The 14,324-nt window shown below is 55.6% G+C and overlaps 1 protein-coding gene and 1 long non-coding RNA gene across 3 annotated transcripts in view; one reads left to right on the top strand and one right to left on the bottom strand.

Annotated features, from left to right (window-relative positions):
• The window catches only part of RNF220 (ring finger protein 220), a 219,558-nt gene extending 205,429 nt beyond the window's left edge, over positions 1 to 14,129 (top strand). For both annotated transcript variants that reach the window (XM_026498257.4, XM_044383905.3), the window contains 7 exons: positions 7,111 to 7,207; positions 7,402 to 7,488; positions 7,626 to 7,681; positions 7,816 to 7,894; positions 12,039 to 12,147; positions 12,291 to 12,365; positions 13,118 to 14,129. In XM_026498257.4, the coding sequence (XP_026354042.1) occupies positions 7,111 to 7,207; positions 7,402 to 7,488; positions 7,626 to 7,681; positions 7,816 to 7,894; positions 12,039 to 12,147; positions 12,291 to 12,365; positions 13,118 to 13,189 (575 nt within the window). In that variant the 3' untranslated portion in view covers positions 13,190 to 14,129. The remainder of the gene's footprint in view (positions 1 to 7,110; positions 7,208 to 7,401; positions 7,489 to 7,625; positions 7,682 to 7,815; positions 7,895 to 12,038; positions 12,148 to 12,290; positions 12,366 to 13,117) is intronic.
• On the bottom strand, positions 3,621 to 10,276 carry LOC130543478 (uncharacterized). Its single transcript, XR_008958855.1, has 2 exons — positions 9,757 to 10,276; positions 3,621 to 8,361 (listed from the first exon to the last, which is right to left on the bottom strand). It is a non-coding gene; the product is annotated as an uncharacterized LOC130543478 (long non-coding RNA).
• Positions 14,130 to 14,324: the final 195 nt, after the last annotated feature.

Raw genomic sequence — 14,324 nt, 5'->3', positions numbered from 1 at the left:
CATCTGCCTCCAATTCTCTGGGCAACACCCTTGGGAGTGCTGGTGGGTCTGGTCCCTGGGGAATCTCACAGCTGCTGGGAAGAGAGTCTCTGCCTCGTCAGGGCCATGCTGCGTAGGCTGGTCCCGAGGAGTGGTCACCACAGCACCATGCAGTGCAGACTAGATAAATGAAGGGGCTCCAGGTCCAGGTTGGGCATTATGCCTTTGGGATTCTCTCATCCCCAAGCATCTGGGGCAAGCCAGAGTGTCAGAACGGTAAATCAGCCCAAACCACTGCCCCAGCCTGAGCTGGAGAGAGTTCATTTGCCACCTCACTCTGCTCCTGTCCTGGAGTTTTAGAGTGCCTGAGGCCCTGGGAGGATGAGCAGCAAAAAGCCTGGGATCCTGGGAATGGGACACACGGGTGCCTGGTGGTGGCCCCTGAGGGTCAGCTGCACGATGCTGCTCTGGGTTCACTCTGTTGGCAGCAGCACATACTCACATCTTCCATTTCTGTGGCAACTTCTTAGGGTTCTTGGCACCGAACTGGACCTGATGCCTTCTGGGCACCAGACAAGGCTTACGGGGGATAAAGCTGCATACATGGGGCCTGCTGGTTTGACAGAGTATTTCCCCTGCGCCGGGACGCACTTGCAGAGCGGGTGTGCGGTGCTCTTAGGCCCTGGGCGGGTGTCAGTTTTCCCTGAGTGTTTACACTGTGAGGTTGTTCCTTTCAAGAATTCCTGAGGGGAGTTCAAAGGGGGCTTTTCTTTGAGCGATTTGGAGAGCGAGAATGAGAGTGAGGCTTGAAGAGGGAGCAGGGCCGGAGGTGCCTTTATCTGCAGAGAATGGCTCCAGCTTGCCTGATAGAAGCTGCTGCCGCCTCTTAAACAGCTTAGTGCAGTCAAAAGACAGGCAGACTTGAAAGGCTGTTTTACAGCAAGATCAGCGGGGGCCACGAGGCAGAGAGCGGGGCGCAGTGGAGCAGAGGAGGCTGAGGCTCCTCGGTGGGGGGGAAGGGGGGCATCAAAGGAGGCCCTGGTTGATCCTGACTGCCTCTGCCCCTGAAACCCTGTCTGCAGAAGCTGGCCATCTGTCAGTCTACCTTCCCTGGCCAGGACTGGTAGGCCCCAACTCTTGGGGGGTTGGGTGTGGCCCCGCCAGGCGGGCTGGTGTCAGTGCGGCACATTGATCGCCCGCCGGGCGGGCCGGGCCGGCCGCAAGCCGGGCAGCGCGTGCTTAATGTGATTGAAAGGCAGTTAAAATGGCGGTGACCTTTTCAGGAGGAATTAGATTGCCTGCCAAGACCGGTTAGAGGGAGTGATAACGCCGGCTGAAGAAGCTGCCCGGCCGACTTCAGAGAGAGGGAGCAGAGGCAGGGTGAGCGGGCGAGTGGTGAGGCCCATTTAAGCTGTGCTGTGCGTGCCGACAGAACAGAGATTGCTGTTCTTGTTAGATATGAAAGAACTGAAGAATTGCAGATAAGTTCCTGTATGCGATCATCCCCTGTCCCTCCTCCCAGACCAGGGCCCCTTCGTCATCCTCAGCAAAGCTTCCTACCAGGCCCACTGGGAACTGGTCTGATGGAGCAGATCTGTTTCCTTGAATGTAACCTGTGGCGCCAGGGAACAGGCACGAGTTTTGGTGGAGACACTTGGCTGAGGGGAACAGGCCTTGAAGATGGACCTGTGGCTATCGAGGGCAAAGCCCGGATAGCTCAGGCCTGGGAGTGCTTGGAACTGGGACTCTAGAACAAAATGAAGGACCAGACAGAACAGGTAAGTAAGCAGCACCAAGATAGGTCCAGCTAGAAATAGATCTTTAAGAGGCTAAAGGAAATACTTCAGGACGGGTTGGAAGACCTAAAACTTCCAGCGTCTCGGAAATACTATGGCCTTCCCAGTTCTCAAGGAGATCCTGGGCTGTGTGCCTGAGCTGTTGATGTCCTCTCAGAACCTTAGGGTTGCTAGTCTGCTACTGCTGTTTCCCCCACCCAGCGTTAGAATTGCATAGAGGGTGGCATGAGGCCTGGTGCTTCTCCAACATTCCCCTGAGAGCTTAGCAGTTAGGAGAAAAAGCTCCTCTTCTAGGGCACCATGCCAGCACTGGGCCGAGCAAGGGGCCTCTGGGCTAGAGCAGCAGGCCTCAGGGAAAACCTAATTCTACAGCCTTGTGGGACAAACCTGCTCCTATCTATGGTCAAAGGAGGTATGTGATGAATGAGCCACACTTTTCCTCATTTCCTGTCTCCAGCTTCTGGGTTCTAGAAAAGAGATAGTGAGCTTTGATCCTTCCCCTGTATTGGTTGCCACTGAAAGTTCACCCAGCTGGATTTGGGGAGCCTGGAACCCATCGTGTCTGAAATGGACAGGCTGGAGGGAGGACACGGGAATGGTTGGTTTCAGATAAGGTAACAGTGATGGGGGCAGGCACAGGGTGTGTTGAGGCGGAAACATTTCCCAGGAGACTGCACAGGAAGTAGAAGGTGCCGCAGTTATATCTGTGAGCCCCGACAGGAAACACGTCACTAGAATCTAGCATTGAGCCCCTTTGAGTCAAACAGGTGGAGGGGAGGGAGAATGACGGTACTAAGAGGACCAGCTGTGCAGGCCTCTGCCCTACCCAGATCCTGGCCTAGTGACTACATCTTTCTCAAGTTCCTGTCTGGGATTTAGGCTGGTTTCAAGTTGCCTGGGATGAGATCTCATGGAGAGGACAAGCAGGGCAGCTCCGGCACTGATCTTTTAATGGGCAGTGGCTTGCTAAAACATCACCAGATTCTAGGTCAGGGCCTGAGAGGTATTGTGAGTCCCAGGGCACAGAGAACTAGGCCTTCTCCTAGCTGCTGCCCCCTCTGGCACGTTCCCAAAAGATCGGAGCCCCCGCAGCAAAACGCGTCCCCCGGTGCAGCCGTGCCGCGGTCCAGTCAGTGACAGGTGTTGGAGCGGCCCGCTGCTGGAGGCAGTCTCGGAATGGGGAGGGCTAGGGCTGCTGCCTTCCAGCTGCTTCCACCTTTAGTTCTAACTGTTGCCTGGTGGGAGGGCTGAGGAGAGGTGGCAGGGAGCAGGGCACCTTCTGTCCCCTGTGGCAACTGACGGGGATTTAATCGCCTTTTGGAACACAATTGTTAAGCTGGGACAGAGGGAGTGCAGGGAGAAGGAGCAAGTATCAATGGTTTTAAACGGCGTCTCTCTCTCTGCGTCTCTCCTGACGTGAGGCAGTGAAACGCGTTATTGAGGAGGCCCGGAAAGTGGCTAAGTGCGTTTGACACACGCCAACTCCCTGCCTCCACACTGGATAATTGCATTGTCAACTGTTCAGCGAGGTGGCAGGTGACACTGCAGGCCGATTGATTGTCCCGCATCGCAGCTCCCCAGACTGTCAGCTCCCCAATCGATGGCGTTTACACAAGACACCGTAACTACATCTGTAACTAATTCCAGTGTAAAACTCTCCGGAAGCTGCTGCCCCTGTTCCCCCCCCCCCCCCGCCCCCAAGAGCATGGCCTCTGAAGGGCCCCCAAGACTTTCCTTTCTCCCTGGGCTCAGGTTTTGTTAGGAGCAGCAGGTGAGGAAATTGATGGCTCCTTTTTTGTGGTTTTGGGTTCCAGGACGTTAGTGCCCCCAGTAAACGGGCATCTCCAGTTTCTCAATCGATCACCTAATCAATTGATTAAATTAACACTGATTTTTTTTTTTTCCTTCTCCTCGACGACCCAGGAAGAAATGAGTTTATGGGAGGGGGGTCATTTTTATAAAATTTAGACTTCCCTATCATTTCTGCACTTAATCCTCTTCTTCTCTGTTGCTAAGTATTCATTTGGAGAGAAGGGATTTTTCACACTGCCTACCCTCCCAGAACCCACTCTGCTGAGCAGCATTGACCAGCAGGCTTAGTTTGCCTAGAGACAGCAGCACAGCACATTGTGCCACTTTACGTGGGGCTGAGCCATAGTAAGGGGCCTCCCCTAGTGACTGTAGCGTCCTCCAGGTCATCCTGGAGGTCCTGGGAACTGAGTCCCTTCCCTGGATAGCAGCAGCAGGAGTGGCAGCTTGCTTGTTATACCCAGAGCTCCATGGAACAGGAGCCAGAGGCTTGGAAAGGAGCTCTGTGTGCCATCTTGCCTCTGAGTACTGGCTTGGGATGTTCCAGCAGCTGAGAACATAAAACGGCTATGGAGCCTTCCTCTCAAAGCAGACGGGGGGGGGGGGGGGGGAAGCTGGTGGGGGCGCTCTCTGCATAAAACGGCTTTATGGCAGTTTCTTTTTATTATGATTCTGCCAGAAGTCAGCAAGTGACATTTCATTAAGAAAATAAAGTTTAATGTGCTGGGAAGGAGGTTGGAGCAGGCTGGGGCAGCATAAGAGGGAAATTGGCAGTAGCAGCCTGTTCTGAACACCTGTGGGGGTAGGGAGAGGTTCCCAACATCTGTCTCCACTGGGGGATGGGGTCAGGGTCACAGTATACCGCTCAGACGAGAGACAGAAAGGCCTTTTCCTTGGCAGGTAAGATGGGCCATACTCTCCTACCTGGCAGGTCGTCGCTGCCCAGCTAGGATTGGGATCCTACAGGGAAGGTCATGTCCTGAGAGGCTCAGGCCTCCTTTCAGACATAGGGCTCTCAGGACCTAACAGGACAGTGCCGTCAGCATTTAGCCGTCACTGCTGTGGGCCTGGCCAGCTCTGCTGGATGATGCTGAGACCACAGCAGTGAGTCCGACGTGGGCTTGCAGCCTGCTGAGGGACCGTGACAATACATGTAATAAAGATGACTTTGGAGTTGCACGGGAGTCTGGGTGGACACCAGGGAAGGGACACCTGTGTAGAAATACCTGGGGAAGTCTCCACACTCAGCGCATTGAGGGTAGAGATCAGATCTTGCAACTCTGTGTCTCCAGTGCCAAGCCAGGCCGAGGATGAGCTCAGTAAAGGTTGAAAGAATGTTGCTGGGGTGAGTTCATTCAGGAAGTATTTCTGGAGCAACTGCGCGCATAGGCACCGTGAGTTCATAGGAGGCATGGCTGAGCTAGGTCAGACTTGAAGAACAGACAGGCCTTTGTTTTGTAGACCAGGACGGAGAAGAGATAACAAGATGTACGAAGGCGCTGGCACACGAACAGACAGTGGAGGGTCGGAGAAAGCAAAGTAGCTGTGTTCCACTGGAGTAGGAGTCCTGGTCTAGGCCTGGCCGAGGGGTGGACTTCAGGCCACAGGGCTGCTTTCTGTGTTGAAAAACTGAGCCTCTTCCTGGCAGCTCTGTGGTACCCTGTTGTCTCAGCTTTGCCGTGGGTCCTTTGCTCTCCTTTTTGCACGCCCACCAGGCAGGGCTGTGCGGGGCCCGGCTGAGGCAAGGATGTGAGGCCGGCTGCTGGGCTGCGTGTACTTGGGGGAGGGGGCCTTGGCAGGGTTCGGGGGCACAGGCTGTAAGTGAACCTGATAGCTACATCCTGATTGATGGCAGAGTTTGTCTCCCAAACTGTCAGAGGGTTTATAGAGGTGCCACTCACCCACAAGGAGGGAATTGCCTGTCAGGACACCTGGCCGCGAACAGGAGACAGAGCTGTAACTTGGTGTTTTCCCAGCTTAATGGCCCTGCTGCTGACCTGCCTGCTGTCTTGAGTTTGTTGGTGCCTCCGTGTGGAGGGGAAATGAGGATTGTCGGGGAGGGGTGGAGCCTAGGCAGTGCCTAGCGCTCTCTTCCCTCGTGCTGCTTGCTTTGGGATGGACGAAACCTTCGTGAGACCAGAGACGGGAGGCGTAGGTGGGAGAAGGAAGATAGGAATTGTGTGAGGTGCAGTAAAGAGTCCCTCTGGAGGCATAGTGCTTATGGAGTGAAATGAGGAAAAGAGCAGAGGTGGGCAAGTGGGTACATGCACATCTCGATGGATCTGGCTGAGGAGATGATGCTCGTAGTGGGAAGCCATAGCTGGTTTTGCAGCCAGGAAAGGAAGGGTCAGAACCATCTGGTAAGCAGGATGAAGGAACAGACAAGAGGCTTGAGGACCCCATTATAAGACTGTTGTCCTGATGAGAGTGGAAAGAACGGATAAGAAGACATTTCTGAGATCATCAGGCAGAACCCTGAGCTGCCGCCTCGCCTCTTTGAGGATTTTCCTTGCTGATTCTACTTGCCACAGATTCCATCGTTTCATCTTTCTCCGTCCTGGCAGGGCTGCTGTGCTCGCCAATGGGATGTGGTCTGAAACCACTGAGCAGAGGCAGGGGCAGAGAGGGAGAAGCAGCTTTGTGGCCCCTGACCGTGCCTATCAGGAAGGGGGGATCCTGGGTGTCAGAGCACAGGGCAGGTACGGAGCCCTAATGTGGCTTCAGCAGCTCACCCCTCCCCGTTGGCCAAGGGTTTGCCTGTGGCTGGGCCAAATGCACCTTGGAAGGGTCAGCCACCTGCCTGGGCCGTGGCCCTGCCTCCACCCAGCCTGGTTGCCTTTGTAGATTGCTTTGAGAAGCAGGTGTGCGTGCCTATCCTCCCTTGTCTGTCCCTTCCTAATCCTTTTATAACTGTACTTGTCCAGGAATCTGGGCTGAGTGAGGTGGAGATGAATAATTAATGTCAGGCGCTTCAGACACCAAATATTTGAACAGCTGCCTGGTGTTTTTGCTGGCAAGGACCTGGCGGCCAAAATCAGGACGTTGGCTGGGGGTCTTGCTGTGTGGCTCTGACTGGCCCTAGCCAGTTTGCTCTTCCCTCTGATGGACTGTCACGGTGCACCATGGGACACACGGGATGCCCAGGTCTTGGGTGGGGGTGGCTTTGTAGACCTGAATTTCTGTGTCCTCTTCCTGCTCTTCCTAGACCTGGAGGACAGGTGGACAGCAGGCTAGCTTGAGTGTCTCCTAAGGCCCTGACATAGCATATGAATGGGCTAGTTTATGAGCAGAGACCACCAGGAGCAGCAAGAAGTGGCAGAGGAGAAGGATGAGGTATACAGAGTGAAAGGGATTGAAACGTCAGAGCCAAGAGTATCTAAGTAATTGGCTCTCTGTGTTTCAGGCCCGAATTTCTGTCTGGGCCTTACCTGGCCCCAAACCTGAGCCCTACCTAGAGGCAACAGAAGGGGTACCCTTGGCATAGTCTCGTTGGCCCCTGGCCCTGCTCACATCCTGCTTCCCACAGGCTCTGGCTTCGTCATGTGCAGCGGCAAAGAGAATCCGGACAGCGACGCTGACCTGGATGTGGATGGGGATGACACTCTGGAGTACGGGAAGCCGCAGTATCCTTGGGGCACTGTGGGACAAGGTGGGGCTGGTGGGACAGGCCAAAAGGGAATTGAAAAAGTAGCCAGCGCCTCTGGTACTTGCTCATACCATCCATTCCCCGTTGGGGTCAGCGTCAAAGCTTTAACCGGGATTCAACCTTTACGGCCTACTGCAAACTAGGATCTGTTGTCCTTGACCACCATGCCAGATACACGGAGGCTGACGTCATCCCCTGCACAGGCGAGGAGCCTGGTGAAGCCAAGGAGAGAGAGGCACTCCGGGGTGCAGTCCTAAAGCAAGTGTGGGCACAGGCTTGGGTGGGTGGGATAGAGGGATGGGAGGTCCTGAGGCAGGATCAACTCAGTACCCATCCTCGGGGCTTCCCTGTCTAACTTTAGGGCTCACTTTGTTCTTTTCTCCTCCTTTCCCTAGTGGCGGCCCTCCCAGCACACGCATCACACCTGAGTTCTCTAAATGGGCCAGTGATGGTAAGTCCTGACCCACCTTGGGAGTAGTGGGGGAGAGGGGACATCCTTTGGGTGGTGGTGACTGACTCAAGCCCAATCCCTCACCTGTGCTGCCCAGTCTGGCCAGAGTATGAGTTGCCCCTCTGTCCCAGCAGAGATGCCATCTACCAGCAACGGTGAGAGCAGCAAGCAGGAGGCCATGCAAAAGACCTGCAAGAATAGTGACATCGAGAAGTGAGTGTCTGCCCAGGAGAGGGGCCCCTGGGATGGCAGTTTAGTGGGAGGGAGAAGGTGGGGCTCTCTGCTAGCAGGAAGACCTGCTGCCAGGGCTCCTGGCCCTCCAGAGCACCGCTTAGTCCTGCGGCCCTGAGCACACGACCGGCAGTGGGGCCCAGCTGGTGCTAAGCGTGACTCTGTGAATTGATCGCTGGGCCACTGCCCTGGGAGTCCTGGCGGAGGGAGGAGCAGTCCGCCTGCCTGCCTGCCTGCCTGCCTGCCTGCCCGCTGCGGCGGCCTCCGCCCGGGAACGTGATGTATGGCCGCCCAGCCCAGCCAGCGCACTTGATTCATCTCCAGTTTCTGTTTCTTAATCGGGAGCTAAATTGGTTTCATTTTTCTTGTCCCGGGTGGCGCTCGCAGTGGGTTTTAGGCAGGAGCATTGGGTCTCTTCACTTCCGGTAGGAATTTTTGGCCTGGGTTCTCTGGCAGAGGGAAAGGGGATCTGTTAGCACTTCACATGGGGCTGGGCAGCCCCTGGCCTGGATCCCCAGGAGCCACAAGGACTTGAAATCATCTGGGTGTCTTACTACCTTTCCAGAAGCCCAAGCAGGCTAGTTCTGTCCCCAAGAGGTGGCACTGTCCAGCTCTGGCTGCCTGGAGTTGCTGTTGGCCACTGCTTACCTCCCCACACCCCACCCCTCTCTCTGCTGGAGGCTAGGTTGCCTGGGGTTAAAAGGCAGCCTCTTCATTCCAGGGCCAGTGTTCCATCTTGCCTCCTGCCAGGAGAGTGGATTGCAGGCCAGTGCAGGGCCGGGTCGGTGGCCCGGGGTCACCTCCCATTTGTTTCCCTCCATTTTGTGTTGTCATAAATTCATTCCAGCCCGTTGTGGTTGATCAGTTTATCTCGGCCGGGGCCGCGAGTGCTGCTGGCATGATGTATGGGCCGCGGCTCGGGGCCCGGCTGCCCATGAATCACCGCAGCTGCTCCGTGTCAGTGCTGGAGCGGGCCGCACGGGTTCGGCGCAACCAGCTTGGGGGGGGGGAGGAATGACGTATGGATGTTTATTTAATAATTCTCTCCTACTCCAGCTGAGCGGGGCGGGCGGGGCCGTAAGGGGCGCCCACCCTCGTCTGGAGGGGCTGCTCATAAATCAGAAAGACAAGATCATTAATCAGGGATGGCGCCCGAGGGGGAGGTGGGGGCCAGAGCCAGTGGCCATCCATGAAGGTACCACCCACCCAAGGCCGGGGGAAGTTGGGACTTCTGTCCCACCTGTGTGAGCACAGGCACCAGTAGGCAAGGTTCTCTGGGATAAGCCACAGACTGGCTCAGTCATAATGCAGAGATCTCCACTGGGTCTGGCTTTGCCAAGATTGGGACCCTTCAGTCCCCATGACTTCTCTCTTCCTGGTACACACCACGTGGGTTCCCGCCCTACATCTTTTTCACAACCTAGGGGAAGCAGGAAGGCAGGATGCCATGGCTTCTTCCAGGAAATTCTCCACCCCATGCCCCAAAGGGTCTCAGGAATAACTCACAAGCAGCCTGGGTCGGGAACATCTGCACCAGAGCAGAGATGACAAGCCAGGTGTATGCTGAGCAAATCCACAATAAGGTGGGCTTTGCAGATGGATGTGGCCTATGGCGCTTTTGGAGATGAAGGGGGAGATGGCTTCATTCTCTCCTGGCCCCATCCTTTTTGCCTTTCTAGCTCTAACTTCTCTGATACGGAGTTTGAGAGTGCTCTGCTCTGGGGTCAGCCTGTGCCCCCAGCTCCAGGCCTCAGGTTCCCAATTTTTAAAATAACTAAAATGCCCAGCCTGGTCCTTGGAGAAAAAGGGAGCACAGCTACCTTGTCTCCTTGTCAGATATTTACCAACGGTCCAGATGAGGATGGCACACATGGCATTGGGCAGAATGCCAGGGGAAGAGCCGTGCTGGTGTTTATAAGGCTCGAGGGGGTGGTGAAGGCTTCCAGATCTAGAAAGTTGAACGGACACTCCCAGAATCAGCCAGCGTCAGAGAAGCTGGAGTCAGACCCTTCACAGCTTCCCTGGAGAGAGGTGGGACAGAGAGAGTCACAGACCCGTGGAGTAATAGATTGAGGGCATCCCTGACACAGGGACACACCACCAAGAAGTCGTACTCTTTGTTGCTGCTGGTGCCCTAAGAGAGAAAGGTCAGAGATAAAAGTTTGTTGCCGCCCATGGAATGTTACCCACCATCCTCCCCATGTCCCCCAATACCACTTAACGCCAGTAGCACCTGTAAGCTTTTGGGCTTTCTGAGCCAGTGGTCTGCTCCAAGCTGGCAGACAGGCCACCCTAGGAGAGCGTCTCTGCCCACACAGCACCATACTCAGGATTCCCCTCAGTCTGTGCGGGTGCTTGCGCGCTCTCTCTCTCTCTCTCTCTCTCTCTCTATTTATTGAGTACACCTTTTAACCTCAGCTTTTACCCTGTCACCGCTCTCCTCCAGTGCCCCCAGCAACTTCCCGTTAGCTGTGAGATAAACTTCCTTTCTGATCATGGCCTCCGAAGTCTTCCCTGATAGATCTCCTTTCCCACTTTAGCACTTACCCACGGGTGAACCTAACAGCCACACGGGCCTCTTGGCCATTGTTCCTCCCGGTCCCTGGCCTGGAGACCCAGCTCCTCCTGGGTATTGCCAGTGTTGCAATGTTAGTCACAGAGTCCTTGGTGCATCACAGCGTCGGTCTGTGGGGATTGACTCCCACCTCCCCCGCTCTATGCGAACCATAGGCAAGCTACTTAATGTTCCTCTGCTGCTGTAGTTTCTTCGTGTATAAAATGGGAATATTACAGTCTCCTCATGGGGTTTTTGTGAGGTGTAAATAAAATAATAATTTTCAATTCCTCAGTACAATCTCTGGCATTTAGCAAGCGCTTAATAAATTTTGGCTCTTTTATTTGTATTATCATCATTATTATTCCCTAAGGCCCATCTCTAGTAGCATCTTTTCTACTCCTCCAGGCAGTGTTCTTCTGTGAGCTCCTCTGGGTTCTGTTCACTTGTTTTAGAAGGGTTGGGAGGGATCACCCCACTCCTTGAGATAGTCCTAGCTCTCCACTGTTCAGTCCTGCAGCCCAAAGAGCCTTCCAGAAGTTATTTTCATGGGCAGGGCTTGGACAGCAGGTGAGGACTCTCAGGGCATCTGATGTGCCCAGGAAGAAACAAGGAGCCCTAGAGGTAGGCCAGGCCTGTGGCCCAGGACCTGGATTCTGTGGGACTTGTGCAGTCCCCACATCCCTTACTCTGGGGGTGAGACTGGTTTTTCAGTCATCAAACATTTACTCATACTCACATGCCCGCCGTGGGGCTAGTGGCCGCAGTCAGTATTGGTGGCATGAGCAGCTGGCCTTTGGGAAACTACGTCTTGCACAGGAGACAGGGACGTTTGCAGTTCTGCTGCTGTGGTGGAGTCTGGTGCAGAAGAGCAGCCACCGGTGGTGCTGCTGGCGGGAGGGTTGGAAAAGGCTTCTGGTGAATAAGGAGCTGGGGTGCTCCAGAGGAAGCAGAAAGTGCCGCGAGAGGCCAAGGGAGTGAAAAACGCCGCTGTGTGTGTGGGAAGCTTCATAGTTTGGTGTGGCTGGAACGTGGAGTGTGGCGGGTGCGGAAGGATGTGGGCTGGGGCTAGACCAAGGAGGCCCTGGTCAGCCTCTGAGGAGTCCGGTAGAGCTTTATTCTGAGAAGTAGAAGTGGTCAAATCTGCGAAATTCTAGGCGCTGAGAGAATGGAATGAAGGATCTGGAGGCAGAGGGGCCATTCGGGTCAGCAGAGGAATCGTAGGAGAAACCATGAGGGCCTGGACCAGTGGTGGTGTGGAGAGAGTACGGAGATAGCAGGAACTAGATGACAGATTGTAGGTGTCGAGGGTGATTGGGAAGGAATGGTTTAGAATGGTTCTGAGGTATCTAGTTTAGAAATTCACCAGGATGAAGGTGGAGGAACAAGGAGGGTGAGGAGTTCAATTCTAGAAGAAGGAGTTTACAGACACAGGATTTGGGCAGGTGGGGGGCAGGGACATCTGGGAGACATATATATGTATAGTTCTGGAATTCAAGGGAGGTGTCGGCTGGAGGTTCAGATTAGAGATGCCAGCCTGCTGCCTGCCCAACCATGCCGTCCTCTTTACAGAATCACCGAAGATTCAGCTGTTACCACGTTTGAGGCCCTGAAGGCTCGGGTCAGGGAACTTGAACGGCAGCTATCCCGTGGGGACCGTTACAAATGCCTCATCTGTATGGTGAGAGAAAGGGAACCTGGCATGCCTCTGGTCAGGCATCAGTGCCCTCTGGGGGTTGGAAAGGGCCTCTACACTGTGATTTGAGGTCTTTAGAGGGTGGGCCAGCCTCAGAGTGACCCCTTCTCTGCCCACCTCCTCCCTAGGACTCCTACTCGATGCCCCTAACGTCTATCCAGTGTTGGCATGTGCACTGCGAGGAGTGCTGGCTGCGGACCCTGGTGAGGTGGCATGGGGGTTGGGGAGTGGGTGGCTGTTTCCGGTGCTGCCCATATGTCCATGCTTCTGCTTGAGCCTGCTCAAGGGGAGGGAGGTGCAAGGGGCAGGGGAGAGCACGAGCATCGAACACAGCAGCAGGAAGCCGGGATATTCACCCCCCAAGCTTCCCCCATTCTCTCCTCCCCCACCAGGTTTATTAAATTCTCTCCCTCCGTGGGTTCCCTGCCTGCTCCCCTCCCCCTGCCCACCCCCAAGGCCCACTCTATCACACAGATTGGTGAGATCCCGGGTCAGGAGGAGGCTGGGTGTGGGTAAGCAGGACCAGGGCCTCAGCCCCTCCCCCTGCCATTACTAAGCTCCTTCTGCTCCTGCCCCTGTTCTTCGCTCCGGAGCAGCCATTAAAATGTCGCCCGGAGACAGCAATAAAAGGCCCGGACGTGGGCTCTGTGTCCTGATCAAAGGCCGCATGTAATCTCGTTAGGGCCGCCGCAGCCACAGCTGGACCCAGCCTTGTTCTCATTACCGGGGCTCCCGCTGCGGGGCTGGCCAGGCGGTTTGATCCTGGCGTCCCCCCAGCACAGGAGCGTGCCTGTGCGCTTGCAGAGGCCGCCCGTGCATCTCTCCAGCCTGGGCTGACAGGACCAAGGTGCCAGCACACGACCGGTGCGGGGAGACGTGGCTGCGGGCCCGGGTGCTCTGAGAGCAATCATGCGGCGCAGTGTGTATAACCAGAGCCCTCCCTGTGCTCCTGCAGGGTGCCAAGAAGCTCTGCCCCCAGTGCAACACCATCACAGCGCCCGGAGACCTGCGGAGGATCTACTTGTGAGCCAGCCGCCCCACCTGCCTGCCTCTGTGACGTCACCTTCCCCCTTGTACATACTTGCACACAGGTTCCCCATGTACATACATGCGCGTGCACACATACAGGTGTGCGTGCATGCACGTGCGCACACACACACACACACACACACACACACACACACACAGGACTCTGGAGCCAGAGTGGAGGCTGAGACCCAGGCCCTGCCTGCTGGCTGCCACAAGACTGGGGACCATACCTATTCCGGGTTCTGTTCCCAGGGTGGGGCAAGGAGGTGGAGGTGAGGGGGAGTAGTGGGGCAAGGCTCCTGAGATCCAGCCCCCAGACTGACAGACGGACAGACAGACATGCAAACACCAGACTGAAGCACATGTAATATAGACTGTGTATGTTTACAATGTTGTGTATAAATGGGACAACTCCTCGCCCTCCACTCCATCCCCTCCCCTTTGGTTGTATGATTTTCTTCTTTTTTTAAGAACATCTGGAAGCAGTGCCCCCTTCAGGGCTGGCTGGGGGCTCGGCCCATCCACCTCTCAGGGTGCCTGCCTCTCCCCCATGGTATCCCTTTCCCTCTCCCATGTGCTCGGTGTTCAGTGGTGTATATTTCTTCCCCCAGACATGGGGCACATGCCCCAAGGGACACGATCCTCTCCTTAGTCTTAGCTCCTGGGGCTCTTTATAAGGAGTTGGGGGGAGGGAGACAGGAAATGGGAACCGAGCTGAAGCAGGGGCTGAGATTGGGGCTGGGTGAGTGTGCTCCTGGCTGCCCAGCCTTCTGCCAAGAACCATTCCTGGGATTAGAACTGCTGTTCCCAGGGAAAGTGGTCTCCCCCGCCCTCCCGTGGGCCCCACGGTGTGATGCTGTGTCTGTATATTCTATACAAAGGTACTTGTCCTTTCCCTTTGTAAACTACATTTGACATGGATTAAACCAATATAAAGAGCTGCTGCCTGTGCGTATGTGTGCAGGGAGGGCTTGGTGATGGGGCGGTGTGGGCAGAGGCAGTTAAGGGGTTAATTCTTGGCAGCAGTATCAGGGGGAGGACTTGGATGTGGGTGTGCAAAACAGTGCAGGGTTGCTCTGCTCAGGGGGGCTCCGGAGCACTCCGTGAGGAGTGGGGGTGGGGCTGGGGACCTG

Source organism: Ursus arctos, unplaced genomic scaffold (genome assembly GCF_023065955.2).
Source record: "Ursus arctos isolate Adak ecotype North America unplaced genomic scaffold, UrsArc2.0 scaffold_12, whole genome shotgun sequence".
NCBI lineage: Eukaryota > Metazoa > Chordata > Mammalia > Carnivora > Ursidae > Ursus > Ursus arctos.
Note: the sequence above shows the minus strand (reverse complement) of the source record. Positions and strands in the feature narration are given on the sequence as shown.